The 14,202-nt window shown below is 57.6% G+C and overlaps 2 protein-coding genes across 3 annotated transcripts; both read right to left on the reverse strand.

Moving 5' to 3' along the window:
• Window positions 1-108: 108 nt before the first annotated feature.
• Window positions 109-5,345, reverse strand: TMEM179B (transmembrane protein 179B). Its single transcript, XM_073352094.2, has 5 exons — window positions 5,215-5,345; window positions 2,560-2,747; window positions 2,335-2,469; window positions 1,978-2,056; window positions 109-1,395 (listed from the first exon to the last, which is right to left on the reverse strand). The coding sequence occupies exons 1-5, from the start codon at window positions 5,308-5,310 to the stop codon at window positions 1,237-1,239; spliced, it is 657 nt and encodes a 218-aa protein (XP_073208195.1). The 5' UTR covers window positions 5,311-5,345; the 3' UTR covers window positions 109-1,236.
• A 1,183-nt stretch (window positions 5,346-6,528) lies between these two features.
• On the reverse strand, window positions 6,529-13,251 carry TAF6L (TATA-box binding protein associated factor 6 like). 2 transcript variants are annotated; one of them, XM_073352095.1, is made up of 10 exons: window positions 12,969-13,251; window positions 12,657-12,743; window positions 12,297-12,447; window positions 11,620-11,670; window positions 10,800-10,894; window positions 10,327-10,401; window positions 9,951-10,171; window positions 9,537-9,669; window positions 9,030-9,158; window positions 6,529-8,625 (listed from the first exon to the last, which is right to left on the reverse strand). In XM_073352095.1, the coding sequence occupies exons 1-10, from the start codon at window positions 13,113-13,115 to the stop codon at window positions 7,828-7,830; spliced, it is 1,887 nt and encodes a 628-aa protein (XP_073208196.1). In that variant the 5' UTR covers window positions 13,116-13,251; the 3' UTR covers window positions 6,529-7,827. The 2 variants fall into 2 exon arrangements, with proteins under 2 accessions (XP_073208196.1, XP_073208197.1); XM_073352096.1 differs by having other exon boundaries at window positions 6,529-8,610; window positions 12,969-13,250.
• Between the last annotated feature and the right edge of the window lie 951 nt (window positions 13,252-14,202).

Genomic DNA, 14,202 nt, shown 5'->3' on the forward strand with positions numbered 1-14,202 from the left:
AAAATGAGGGAGAGGGTCTAGCCCCCCACTTGCTATTCCCTGAGGCAGGAGGGGTGGGGAGGGAGGGGGAGCGTTCCGGGAAGACGAAATGGCCTCTGCACAAGCTGATCTGGTGAAAATCATCCTTTTAATAACAAGGTTTAGTACAAAATGAAAAGGCACAAGAAACGGGCCCAGTTCCACATACCATAATGGTGCAAGGTTTAGTGGGAGATGATCCCGACCCCTGAGCAGGAGGGGGTCTGCAGAGGCATTTAGGCATGAATGGGCCCTTCCCTCTTGCTCTGGTCTTCATACACCCTGTGAAAGGCACTTGATGGCCCAGCAGGATTGCTGCACTTAGGCAGCTGGCATTTTCTCTTTGGCTCCTGAAATGAGGTGCCCTCTCACTGAGAGGGTATGGCAACCAGCTTTGGACAATCAGACACCCACCCGTTGGCGCTTGTGTTTCAAGGGCTTCCCCTGGCGCTTGGGTTTCAGGGGCTTCCCCTGGCCCCACATCCTGTAACTAGTGTCACGGTGGCGCTGCTGGGGCTTCTCTCTCCCATCCAGGCAGGGGCCCGCTCCAAGCCCTCCTTTCCCCACTCCCCAAGAAGAAATGCTCTGCCTCCACTGACCTAGTTCTGTGATTACACATGCCCAGCTGGGATGGGCTCATGCACTCCCAGTATCTCTGGTATCTAAGGCAGATGCACTGCATGGTCTTACATAAAGCCCATCACAATGACATCAGAGAGCTTCGGGGGAGTGGGGATTGGATGTGGCTGCCGGTGTCCCCCAGATCCAAGGATTATGAAAGCTGCAGTGTCGACAGTGGGTTCCGGTGGGGACATCAAGGAGCACTGCACAGCTCATGTCTGTGCTGAGATCCTCTCATATCCAGAACCCCCCGCCCCCCCATAGGGTGCCTGTGTGCGAGGTGAACCCTAGCCCTGGCCCACGCCCTCTGTAGGGGTGGAGGTGGGAGGAGACATGTAGTGGAGGTTGGGACTGTGAGTGGGATCACGACAGACAGCCAGGATCATTGGCTTCCTTCACTATCAAGAACCAGAACGGCCAAAGGACGACAAGCAGAGCACCCTTGAAGCCAGAGGAAAGGCACTGGGGGTGGGGGGTGGGAAACGCTTCCAGCCCTCTTCTCTTCCCCCCTCGTATGCTCCTCTCTCTCTCACACACACACACACACACACACTCCCCCCTTGCCCAAACTGAGGCTGCTTGTCCCTCCCGGTCTCCTCACGGCCTCTGTGGCCGGGCACCAAAGATGGCGTCTGTCTCGGAGCTCCACTCGGGGTCGTTGCGCTGCAGGAGCTGGAACGGGGCTTCCTGCCTGCGCTGCACGAGCAAGAGGACCAGCAGCAGACACCAGAAGAAGAAATTCACCCAGGCGGCCGCCTGTCGGAGTGGGGAGAATCGCATGCAGCAGGGGGTTGGTGAAGCACGGCTGTGTATCGCCCTCCCTGCTGTCTCCCTCAGACTCTTCCTCCAAAGCCCCCGCCCCAGGAAGAGGTGGACAGACCATTGGCTTGTCCAGCTGTCTGTCCTGCCTGCTCCTTCATCAGCAAACACCTGGCTGTACCACTCCTGGCCCACGTGGGGTGGGATTCCCTCCTTCCCCAAAGCACGAGGGTGTTCGACTACAAACACCAGGGGCTGCCAAGATACTAAACCCGGCTGCCTGGAGTCCCCCAGGCTGACTGCACTGCAGCAAGCGGAATTTCCTCACACTAATTGTAAAGGGACTGGCTGTTAATTGGATGCAGCCCACCTTCTTCCCTGCCCCCATGATCTCCTCTAATGGGACGGGGCCCAAACCAGGGGCTTGAGAATAATGGCTCTCACAAGCCGCTCAAGCTGTGTTGGTGCTGCTGTGCTTCCACATTTACACAGCCCTCCTTGAAAATCTTGGGGGCAGGAGTTCTGCTGTTCCCCCCGCCCCCATCAGCTGCCACCCCCCGCCCCAGAGTTAATTCTCACCTCAGCACTGTAGAGATTGTCGTAGAACCTCACTGCATTATACTGTGGGGACCACTTTACATGCTGGGCCTCTTGGCAGCTAGAGTGGAGTTCAGAGAGGACAGAGCACAGATTAGCTGGAGAACTAGAGGAGGAGAAATCCCACAGGAATCGATCCCCCCCCGCCCCTCTGTGCTGGACCTTTGCACCAAGTCAGAGCCTGTGGCTGCTGGGAAAGTATTGAGCAGGGGGTTGGACTAGATGACCTCCTGAGGTCCCTTCCAACCCTGATATTCTATGATGCGATCCTGCTGGGTCAGGGAGTCCCTCTGGACATTGGGAGTGAGGTCCTCCCCTGAGAGAGAGAAGCCCACCTACCTTTTCACAAGTTTGGTTTGGAGGATGGATGAGCACAGAGTGTCCATCCCAACCCGGAGGATGCAGGCCGAGACCAGCAGGAAGAAGAGGATCACAGCAGAGACTGCCAGGTTCACAGTGAGCCAGGTGTGATCCCTGGAATGGGATGGGGGAAGAGATCAGTGGGACCAGGCGGTGGGACTGACTGGCTCTAACTCCCCACCCCCATATGTGCCCTCTGCTCACCACCGCCTCTCGTCCATGCAGCAGCTGTAGATGCCATAAAGCAGCACTGCGAAGCAGTACACAGCGATGAGGATGGAGATGGCGGCGACGAAGTAACAGAGGGAGATGTTACTGAAGTGAGACAGAGCGAGGGCCGAAATATTCTTGTCTACAGACCCATAGAGGATACACTGGCCACCAAACTCCCCCTGGGAACAAGAAAACAGAGACAGCCTTCATGGGGGGGAGATTCCACAGCACAGGGGACATGGACACTTCCATTCGGCAGCATCTCCATTGTTTTATAGCAAGGCATTGAGGCCGTGCCTAGTCCCTGACCAAGATTGGCAGGGGGGAAGAGGGCGGGACTCCACCAGCATCTGTCTTTAAGATGCCTGTATGCCCCTTGGGGATCTGAGGCCCAGCTCTCCAAAGGTATTTAGGCACCTCACTCCCATGGGAAGGGAGTTGCTTAAATACTTTTGAGGATCTGGGCCAGAAACCCAAGGCATATGGTGTACCTGTCATCTGGCTGGCACACCTGCAGTCACACATTTGCCCAGCCCCACACGTGCCATACACAGCCTATTTCCATGCTGGCGCTGCAGCTGTGTGTGTTTTGCGCTAGGATTTCTGGGGTGTGTCCCAAGGCCCTTAGCACCTGAAGCTGCTCTAGAAACTGGTTTGTGGTGTATTGTGGGAGAACTTGTCTGTCCTTCCCAAACCCCTGTGTGAAAGTGGTTTCAGCCTGTCACTGAGCCACAGGATCATGCTAAGCCCCCTGCTTTGGAAGTCTCTAGGAGGAGCCCCTTCAGTGTGTCAGACCCCCTAAGGGTCTCCCTTCCTCCAGGATAAGCCATGCAGCTTCACCTCCTCCTTTGACTGGACCTCTGGGCCTCCAGCTTCACACCATAAGCTCTGTTGAGTGAGTCCCTGATATAGACTTGTCCACTCCTCAGGGATTAGTGCACCTTGCCAAGCATCTGTAGTGACACCAAACAGCATCACAACAGTCAGGTTTATTCGTTCACTGACACACAGCATAGGAAGCCCTTTGGGTAGCACAGAGACCTGAAGGTTAGAGCACAGTCCATTCGGGTTAGTCCAGAGCCCAGCCAAGCTGGAGTCAACCCCTTGGTGCAAGCTGTCTGTCACTGCATTTGATCTGCTTGGTCAGGCTCCTGACTCCTTCCAGCAGCCCACTCTTATCTTCCAGTCTTCACACCTTCCCGCTCCCTTATTCTCCTTCTGGGGAAGGTTGCTCTGCCTCCCTGCCGCCGGAGGTGTGGAAATCCCTGTCCCTTGAGGTCTTTGGTTGCTAGGCACCAATGTCCAGGTGATTGGATTTGCCATTGTCTTCTCAAATGCTCTATTGATATGGGGGCCCAAGCCCCAGGCAGCTAGCCAACACCCACATCTCCTAGCCTGAGCTGAGAGCAAACGTTCCCTTTCTATCCCCACTGGGGAACAGTGCAGTACACTGGAGAAACTGAGGCAGACAGGACTCATAGAAATATTACAAAATAGTCCTACTTTGTCTCAGTTTGCTACAGTTTTGCAGAGGCACTTCTGTCTCGGCACTTCCTCCCTCTGCCCATTCCAACTCGGGGACACACTACGGAGCCGTTGGAGGAGACATAAGTAACTCACAGGTCACATAGGAGGCTGGTGGCGGAGCAAGGTGTGTGACCAAGTCTCGCGCTAGCTGGGCCATCTGCCTGCCCTTCCTCTCTGCAGTAGCCATGCTGGGAGCAGAGAGCTGGGGCATTTTACCATCAAGTTCTTTAACCCTGCCTGAAGCAGGTCTAGGTTCAATTGGCAGTACCCAGTCTGGCTAGCTCCTCCCAAGCCCCTGAGCGCTGCCGGGGGAGAATTTGCTCCGATCCTCCGTGGAGACCAGGCCTGAGAGCCTCACAGCTTGGCTCTGTCACTTGCCTTCGAAGCTCTTAGGGCCAGGACTGATGACTTCCTGTGTGGATGTGGAGCCGGATAGGTGCAGCCAAATGGAAAATACAGTAATGGCCTCTCTGGGGCTGAACGGGAGGGAGAAGAACAGCAGTGGGAAACCAGTGTCTATGTCCTGGGAGACACAGGACCCAGTGCCCCAGATGGGAAGGTGGGGCCTGTCTGTGCACAGGGAGGGGTGTGTGTATGTAGGCGGGGCAGGAAGGAAACTAACTGCTGGAGCTTTCCTGCCTCTTCAGGGGCCTCAGCTGACTCACATTAGCTCCAGGGCTGTGCAGCTCACATGACAGGCAAACGCTTCCCGCACCACCTGGCAGGTAGTGATGAGTCTTCCCAGGGCCTTTTTAATTACCCCCTGCCCCGCTCGGCACCCCGTGCAGCTAGTTAGGGGCCACTGGCTGTCCAGGGATGGACAGTTTAAAGCGGTGGAGGTGGTGGGATAGAACCAAGGGGCAGGGGCGGCAGGAGAGAAGCCGCTGGGTGTAATGGCTGGGGATGCTGCAGATTGCGGGTGTTTTGGGGGCAGTGAGACTAGTGGGGGGCGCTGCTACGGCTTGTGGACACGGAGACACCACAGCCATGGCCAGGGTGCACACTGGGGCCGGGTGTTTCCCTTGCCTTTTTCCACCGGGGGAGCTTTCACCCAGCCCCTGCTTCCCCCTCGCGCGCGCGCCCCTTCCCGGACAGACCGGGCCCCCCCCGGGCAGGTACCTGGGTGACAGTCAGGGCCGAGGCGCAGACGACCCCGCAGAGGAAGGCAGCTCCATACAGGGCCAGTTCCCCCAGCTGCAGCGCGGACACCGCCATGTTCCCCTCGGCCAGTCCAGGGCCCGAAGTCCCAATCCCCGCCCCCTGGGAGATCCGCCCCCGGCAGCCTGGGGAGGCTCCAGCGGGACGCCTGCTGGAGGCCTGCTCACGTGTTGTGTCCCCCCCCCTCCATTTCTGTGCTGAAATGAGCCTGTCCCTTCACCCGCCCCTAGTTAGTACCGCGAGAGAGACCCCTGCTCCCAGCAACACCTGCCCCCGCCGCTGTGTGCTGGGCTAACACACAACTCCACCCCTCTGGTGTGCACAGCATGGAGCCTCTCACCCCACATTGCGCCAGGCGCTGTACAGCACAGGCAACCTAGAACGGGTTACCCACAGCCTCAGGCCTTACCACGCAGCTGGAGGGCTTGGAGCACCACTGATTTCCACACCTGCCCCTGCCAAGCACAAGGGGCTCCGGCCTCTGGGCAGCAGGCATCCTAGATCAGCTCAAGAGGCCTAATCCCAAGCACATGCTGCCCACATGTAAACCATTCCGTGTGAGAGCCTCTGGAAAGGCTCCCCCGCAATTATTCTTCCTCTGTAAATCATAACCAAGTGCTCCAATACATCCCCTTGGGTAGGAATCGGTTGCCATCTTCACTAGCAATCCTTGTCCTGCACTCATTACCACAGTACCTGAGTGCCCCCCCATCAGTGCATTAAGCACCATGACGGACATTTGTTCTCATCCTCTCGCTAGCAGAAACGTGTGAAGGGTTTGGATTGTTTTCTAGCAATCTATCGGTAGGTATGCAGCAATGTGTGAGATAGAGATGGCAGGGTCAGAGGAGCATGGAGTGGTAAGGTTTGTTCTGGTCTTTAGTTCACATGCCACAAGCCTGGGGTGGCTCAGCTTCCCTTACGCTGATCCCCTGATATTTCTCAGTTGTAAAAGATCCATTTGTGTTTGGTCAAATTCCTAGCATTGGCTGTACACACAGAGTTCCAGCTGCAAAGGTGCTTCGTCCATTGATTTCCACCAACTTCACTGTAAGTGCTGGGGGATTGGGCCTTTTCCAGACCCAAGCCTCTATTAGCAGTTGTGTTATCAACTGGTGCTTTCTGAGCCAGTACCCTCTCTTGGAAGATGAACTAATAGCTAATCTTGAACAAATGACTTGTTTTCTATTGGTTTCATATTGCTGCCCATCACCTTCCCACGTGAGCACTTTCCAGTTCCTCCTTTGGAGAGAAATGAGCCCTGGAGTACTGGGGTGGAAGATAACAGAGAGGGTTTATTTTTGCTCTGGTCCCATCTCCCACTCTCGGAGGATTTGTACTCGCTGCTGGGAGCTGTGCCTGTGAAGCATCACAGGAAGACACAATCACATCCTTGACACGTTACAGTGAGTGTTGAAGAGGCCACAGCCCAGCCCTGAGCCTGTGCAACTCTGCATCGTTCCCAAAGATTGGCCATATAGTGCTACTGAAATGCAACTGAGATGTGGTGATACATGGTTGAACCCCCTTTCACGCCAAAATAAACACAGTTACAACAGCCCTGGAATCTTTCACATGCTCAAAGAGCAGTCAAGTCCTGCTGTTTAAAGCCACCCTCAGAAAATGTTGCGGGCCCCACTTTATAGACAGGCTCAGCTCCTCTTGCCAGGCTTTGATTCAATGTTTGAGAGGAGACAGACATGGCAGGCAGGGGGATGGGTGAGGGTAGGGCCCCTAGTTTATGGTGGTGGGTTAGGAAGACAGAAGCAGGTCCCTCAGCTCTGAGAGCCAGAGCGCCCTAGCTGTTAGTTTTCCCTTAGCTGCCTGCAGTAAGCACTGGCCCACATTCCAGAGGAGCTTCTAAGGGGCAGCCTCGAGCAGGGGCAAGACAGGAGGTGCTATAGCTATCCAACCCCATGCAACAAGGGAGAGGTCAGCAAGCAAATCCTCTGTCCCCAACAGCAGCAGTGTCTTTATTAAACAACCAGGTGTCAGTACAAGGGTTGGGGAGTTGGAGAAATGCTGCACGCTGTCAGGAAACCCCAACTCCAAGGGGAGTGCTGAGGGTAGGGGCACTCATCCCTCAGGGGAGGACATGGCTTGGGGCCAGGGAGCTAAGATGCTTTAGTTAGACTATGGAGTCTGCTGCTGTGTGCTGTACCTAGATCACACAGAGGCCCTAAGCCCTGCAATCACTTCCCCTCTCCCACACATACTCTCCCATCACCTCCACAGCAAAGCCTCAGCCATCATACAGCAGAAAACCCTGGATGGCTCTTGGAGGAGTGCACAGTTCATCGGTGCAGAGGTAACAGGCTCAGCCTGACCCACAGTCTGGGCATGTGGGAGGCACTGTTGAGTGCAGAATGTGTCTTCAGCACCCCCTGCAAAGTCCAGAGAGTGCTGGGTAGGCCCCCTCCACCCTGGAAGAGAAATTCCTCTCCTGAGGAGTTTGGCTTGCGTGGAGGCCCCTGACTTCATCCAACAAGGGATCCTCAGTAGTACAGGGGAGGGATGAAGGGCCCACACTAGGTTTGGCCATGAGCTGAAGTCCTGGAGGGGAGAGGTCACTCCTCAGAGAGGCAGGTAGAGGGAGTACTCTGAGTGGGCCCACTTCTTCACAGGCTTGCTGGTCCTGCCAATCATGGGCAGCTTCTGGGCATAGCGGGAAATGTGGCTAGGGCCATGATGCTGGGGGAAGCAGGTCTGGAACAGTCGGCCCTGGCACCGCCGGCCCACCTGCCGACCAGCAATCACAAAGCTGAAGTGGGGTGGCCCCTGTGGGGAGAAGCGGCACTTCTGGAAAACGTCACGGACCCCGGGGCGGAGGCCCTGCTGGCGTGATGTGCTACGAGAGCGGGGCACACTGGCTGAGCGATGCAGGGCCGGCCTGCCTGGTGGGTAGTCTGCCCGGGGGCTCTCCTCCTCCCGGGGGCTCACTGTGGCATTGGCTGTCAGCTGGGGCATCTTGCGCACCACGTCCCCTGTGCCAAAGGCTGGCTGCTCTTTCTTCGTGTCCAAGACCTTGGGGCCAGGAGGTGTCGGCTCGGCTGACTGCAGCCCCGAGCCCGTGCCAAAGCGGGTGGCCAGGCTGTCTCCAAAGAAGTCATAGAGCTCCCGGTAGGTCTCGTGCAGGGAGACAGTGGGAAGGTCAGCAGAGATGCCAGTACCCAGCTGGGGGCCCCCACTGCCAAGCTGCAGCAGGTGGCTGGTGATGCCAAAGCTGAACTCCACTTGGGGATCTTGCAGGGGGCTGAGCCAGGGAGAGCTCTCCCGCCGGCACCTATCCCTACGTGGCCTGTCCCCCTGGGCTGACACTGACTGCGCCTTCATCTTCAGCAGGCGTTCTACCGCCACCTGGCAAAGGAAGAGCTGCTCTGGTTAGAAGCCCTGGTCTCTCCGCTCCTTAACCCCAGCTACAAACCCAGCCGCACACAGCAGCAGACTGGCGGATCCCTGGCTCAGCTGGGCCTCTGCGTGAGGCTGCTGCTCACAAAGCCCTCTCTGCCCATCCCCATCCCTGATATAAGGGGCAATGGAAAACCCCCTTCACCCTACCCAAGGAGAAGTCAAGTCACCCCCATCCCTTTTCTGGCAGGGGCCCTGTATCTAGTCTGACAGGCCAGATGCTCTGCTACTGGGAGATGGGAGCTCAGTGCCTTCCCTTCCCTGAGAGCAGGGGCTTCTGGACTGCCTGGAACTGCAGTGAGTGTGTTGGCCGTACAGGCAGAGCCCTAGCCCAGCCCTCTCCTTTGGATGGGTGGGGTTAGACTCACCAGAATGGCACCGTACACCTTGTGCCCATCGGCCTTCACCTGAGCATTAGAGACAGAGTAGTCGTCGAGCACAGCCTGCAGGTTCGCCCAGTAGGTGGAGAGATGGGGGTAGAGGACTCGCTCCACAGCCTGGAGGAGAGAGCAAAGTTCCATCCCAAAAATGGCCATTTACTGACTGGGCTCAAGAACCAACAGCACAGTCACTGCATGAGAAGCTAAAGTACCGGCCAGAGGAGCTGAGCCAGGGTCCTCTGCCTTGTGTGTGCACAAAAAGAGATGGGAGTGGGGCACTGTGCAGCGGTTACCAGCCCCTGCAGCAGGTCACCACTTCCTCTGATGCCCCCACAACATAGAGGGACCCAGCGTAGCCACCAGCCTGGGATAGCATCACTGCTTCAATTCTCAGACCTACCTCCCAGGGAAACAGGGTGTTTGGCCCGGGTACCACCATCGTCTGCTTGCCTCCCTCTGCCCAAAGATCATGTGGGATCGAGAGCTGTCCCTTACCTTCCACCCCAGGGCATGCAGCCCCACCACGGCCCCATAATGAGAGCAAAGCGGGCGCACCGGATCAGCCAGCACCTTCTGGAGGGACAGCAAGATCTGGTGGTACAGGCCACTGACAAGGTCGCCATGCGTCCTGAGGGAGGAGACCGAGCAGAGGCTGAAAATCCCTGGAGATGGGACTCATCGTGCATCCCCCCCAGGACCCTCCCCTACCCCATCGTGCTTCGTCAGAGCTGTGGGCATAAAAGAAGGGAACTCCAGACACCCTTGGGGCACAGTGCCCTGCCTGGGAGAGCAGGGGCAGCACTGGACTCTGAAGGAGACTCCCACTGACACCAGACATGCTGGTGACTCCCCTGCCTGGGTGGTGGGGGTGGCAGTGATTCCTTTCAGCCCCTCCCCGCCAGGCCGCACCAGAAGATATGGCTCAGGAGCATTGCAGCGTAGTCCCGGAGCGTCCAGTGGTCATTGAGGGGGTTGATGGATGCGGCAAGTGGCTCCAGCACGCAGTACATGACGCTGGCGATCAGGCTCTTGACATAGGAGCCCAGGCACAGGTAGGGATTCTGGATGAGGCTCTTGGCGATGTGCAGCAGGCGGTTCAGCTGCTCCAGGTCATGGCTGACGGACTTCACCTGGCCCAGGAGAAGGAAGAGAGCAAAACGCTCGTAGCTGCCAGAAGGAGGGCATGGGCTGCCCTAGGGGAGCCACACGCTTGGGAGGGTCTCCTGTCCACCCCACCCTGTTTCTCACGTGGGTCATATGTTCAAGGGCCTCCTGCTCCACTCACCCCACTGACCACGTAGACAAAGTAGGGCAGCAGGGCTGCGATCTTCGAGTTGGTCTGCAGGTCCTGGAGGGCAACCTGGGGGAGGGGAGTGTCAGATAAGGGTCAGAGGAAGAGGGGTGCCCCAGCCAGGAAATGAATGGAGAGCCCCAGTCTGGGGGGTGGGGGGGAACAGGGAGGAGAGGGGTTGCACCACGGTTTGTCATGTAGCCATTCTCCCTTAGTCAGGCTCCCCCCACAGGGCCAGCGATCCCTGCTGCATGTCCTCCTGAGCCACTCGAGCCATCCAGAGCTGGTGGGTAATTCTCCAGCTGGACCACTGGTGCCAAAACTTTCAGGGAACCTTCCTCTACTGGGTTGCATCAAACCTGGAGCAGAAGTAGCTTCTGTGGAGGCTGGGGCTCTACAGTCCTTGAAACACGCCCCCATTCAGGCCAGTCTGAGATAAAGGCACTGATCCCCAGCCCCGCACCCACCTTCATTAGCTGTGGGTCATCCCCAAGCACAGCTCGGGTCACATGCTGGTAGTACTTCAGCAGGTCATCTGAGAGAGTGGAGACAGCACTGGGCACTGGAGGAAAAGCCAGGAAGGCAAAGGTTACGGGAATTCAGTGGAGACCCCTCCAAAGCACCATGGATCCCTAGGAGGGCAGCAGCAGCCCGAGCCCCAGTACAGTGTAGAGACCTGCCATGGGGCATTGTTCAGAAAGGCGATGGCAGAATGGGGGTGGGGTCAGGCATCAGAGAATGACCAGGGGAAAACTCTCATATGAAGAGATTGGGATTGTTTAGAAAAGGGACAGGAGAAAAGCTGATAGATAATGACTGGAACAGAGAAGGGAGATCGGGAGCTTCTGTTCTCCCAATCTCCTCACACAAGGACAAGGGGACAGGAGCGACTGAAAGGTGGCAAAATTCCTAACTGATAAAAGGACATACTTTTCCACACACTGTGTGATTGGCCTGGGGGACTCCCTACCGCAGGATGGTGCGGAGGCCAAGAATTAAGTGAGATTTAGAGGGACTGGATGTGTATCTGGATAACTAGGACAAGCGAGCATTGGGTAGTTAATGCTAGTAAAGATTTGGGAGGGGAGAGAAAACCTCCTGGCTCAGGGCTTAGTTTGAGAACAACTTAACAGGGAGTAGGATGAGGTCATTGTTAGCTCTGCAGGGCAGCAACTGTCTGTACAGCACCCTGCACAGGGGGGCCCCATCCTGGTTGGGGCCTGTATGTGCAGCTTCAATAAAAGAGGGAGATAAGGGCAAGGGAATGGGTTACTGAGAAGTTCTTACCAGCTCCCTGTGGTTCCAGATTTCCTTTCCCATCCAGATAAGAGACATGAACTACAATGCAAGTATAGATGCTGTTAAACAACCTGGCTGATCCCTCCAACTGTCCCTGGGCCAGGATGCTCCCCTTCTCATGAGGCAGCCTGGGAGAGAGTTCTAGGTACCCAAGTCACAGAGCATGGGGCATCAACCCCCTCCTCACTAGCTCTGAGGAGACCCCACTTGGGATATCGTGCTCAGGTCCAAGCTACGCATTAGGTGCAGGTCCAGGGAAGAGCCACTAGCTCAACAGCTTGGATCTGAGTGCCAGAGGAACTAATTTACAGTGGAAGCAACATGTGTCTTGCCTGGCTGAACAATGACTAAAGGAGACTGGTAAGCAATCCTGACGGGGAACTATCCTCCCTGGGGGCCTCCATTGCGTCCTGCTATGGGATAGATGTGGTGGGGACAGACAACTGTCCCCAAGGCAGAGGGGCTAGGTGGGTGTCCTGCTGTTTGCAGACAGGGGGACGGGATGTGCCCATGGGACGCTCCCCAGGGAAGGAGCTGGGAGCCCTGTAATTTGGGACATTCAGAAGTAGGCTGCCTAAAGCCCTAGAGAGAGCGAGCCTGGAGGGAGAACCCTGGAGGATGGAGTAACCACACACACCCTGCCCCCCCAGCAGGGTGACACACACCTCTCACTGCTGTCTCTGCACAGCCCTTGGGGAGGTTGGTGGCCAGGGCCAGCTCCACCAGATTGATCTCACGATCCTCCTGGAAGTAGAGTTCCCCTTCCTTTATAGCACGGAAGGGAAGGGGGTCCTGGGAGCCATAGCCGCACACCACCTGCAAGGACACCAGACGGTCACTCCCTTGCCAGGCCCATCTTGGGGACAGCTAGGCCTGCCACCACCATCAGTGGCCCAGTGGAGAGGGCTGATCTGGGCGCTCTTTGAACTCCACCCTGCTAGCACCGGTCTGTGGGCAGGAGAGAGCAGCAGCAACAGGCGGGCTCCTGGCTCAGCCTCCCGCTGCCCCCTCTCCTGCTCGCTCACCTCCACGTTGCTCCAGCGAAGGGCCCGGTTGAAATCCTCCACCGTCAGTTTCCGGCGTTTGGTGTGTTTCATGAACTGGGAGCTGTTCTGCAGGAGGGGAGAGGGAAAGTGAGGAATCGGTGGGACCAGCCCCAAGGGCGGGGGGTGCGGCGTGGGGGGGCTCGAGTCTCCAGCCTCAGGGACAGCCGCCCACGGGAGGCGAGGGGCTCAGACCGCTCCTAGGGGCAATCCCTCCCCGGGGAAGGGGGTCACAGGCCGGCCCCCCAGGCCCGGTGCAGTCTCCGCCCCCAGCGCCGGGCCCGGCTCCCGCACCTGGGCGGCCTCCCGCAGGCGGTAACACACGTCCTCGGCCAGCAGCGCGGCCACCTCGTCCGTCAGCTCCAGCCCCGCGCTCTCCGCCATCAGGCGCACGGACTCGCGCGGCAGCTCCACGAAGCGCCGCTCCTCGCGCTCGGACATGGCGGCGGGGGAGGGCACTTTGGGGCAGAGGAACTCGGGGGGGGGGGAACCGGGGTTCACCCGGCTGCAGCTCGAGCAGCCTCAAACCCTTACTCCACGGCGCAGCTAGCCCCGCCTCCGCCGCGTCTCAGCCAATGAACAGGTGGTGTAGGGCAGTGGAATCCCAAGCGCCTATTGGCCGCCGTGCAAATCTATCCAAACCCACGTGGGAACACGGCCTGAGGCCGCCAGGGGGCGGGGCGCGTCGAGCTCCCGGGACAGCAAAGGGCGGGGCTCAGAGTTCTGGGCCCGGGGGAGCGGGAGCCGCAGGAGTTCGAGTCGGGCTCGTGCCTCAGCGGCGGAGCGGGGCGCAGGCGCGAACGCTCCCGCTGCAGGAGCTGTCAAGCTGCTGTCCCGGGCTGTTCCCCGCTTTGCACCAGGCAGGCTGGTTTTAGGGCTTCTCTGCGCATGGGGAGCGTCCCCTGTCACTCCACGGACCTAGTTACACTTGAGTGGGTCCAGGGGCTTGGCTCGTGTGACGTTAACTTCGTGTATGGACACGCCCGTGCCGGAGTAGTGCTGCCTTGCTGCAGGTTTAGCTGCCCTGCAGGGGTGCCGGCACACACTGTTAATCCAGAGTAACGCCCAGCTGTAGATGGACCCATTGCCCACATAGCTGCACCTCAGTTGCCAATTTAGGAAAGTATTCTTGTCCAGGGCGGTACTCCAGCACACGCATAAAGCACATTGATTTAAGCATGTGCTTAAAAAGTAGGTGCTGAAGTGCTGACCTGACTAGGAATGGGTTTCAGAAAGCATTAAGTACTTTCTTAAATTGAGGACTTACATCTATTTCCACACTTAAATAAACGTGGGGTGATATCAGAGGGGCTGAATACTGGCAGCTCTGCACTTCCTTTGCTTGTCTTTTGGGAGGCCGAGAAGAGAAGCCACAAATCTTCACTGCCCTCTCCTTTAGTGACAGTATAATGCAGCCCCCTCGGTAAGGGGGAAGGGAATGATGGTTCTCAGGACCACCAGCAGCCTGGCAGCCATTCAAAACATGTTCCCCTGTGATATCCAGCCCCACACAAATCCCAGATCCTCA

This window comes from Lepidochelys kempii, chromosome 7, assembly GCF_965140285.1.
Source record: "Lepidochelys kempii isolate rLepKem1 chromosome 7, rLepKem1.hap1, whole genome shotgun sequence".
Lineage (NCBI taxonomy): Eukaryota > Metazoa > Chordata > Testudines > Cheloniidae > Lepidochelys > Lepidochelys kempii.

Excerpts from the sequence above, each read along its gene's own strand:
- TMEM179B (XM_073352094.2), bottom strand. The coding sequence starts at position 5,310 with ATGGCGGTGTCCGCGCTGCAGCTGGGGGAACTGGCCCTGTATGGAGCT. Across the intron at positions 2,748-5,214 it reads CGGCCCTGACTGTCACCCAG|GGGGAGTTTGGTGGCCAGTG; the intron begins GTACCTGCCCGG and ends TCTTGTTCCCAG. Across the intron at positions 2,470-2,559 it reads TGCATGGACGAGAGGCGGTG|GGATCACACCTGGCTCACTG; the intron begins GTGAGCAGAGGG and ends ATCCCATTCCAG.
- TAF6L (XM_073352095.1), bottom strand. The coding sequence starts at position 13,115 with ATGTCCGAGCGCGAGGAGCGGCGCTTCGTGGAGCTGCCGCGCGAGTCC. Across the intron at positions 11,671-12,296 it reads TGCAGAGACAGCAGTGAGAG|TTCATGTCTCTTATCTGGAT; the intron begins GTGTGTGTCACC and ends CTTGCATTGTAG. Across the intron at positions 8,626-9,029 it reads AGGTGTACGGTGCCATTCTG|CTCTTCCTTTGCCAGGTGGC; the intron begins GTGAGTCTAACC and ends TAACCAGAGCAG.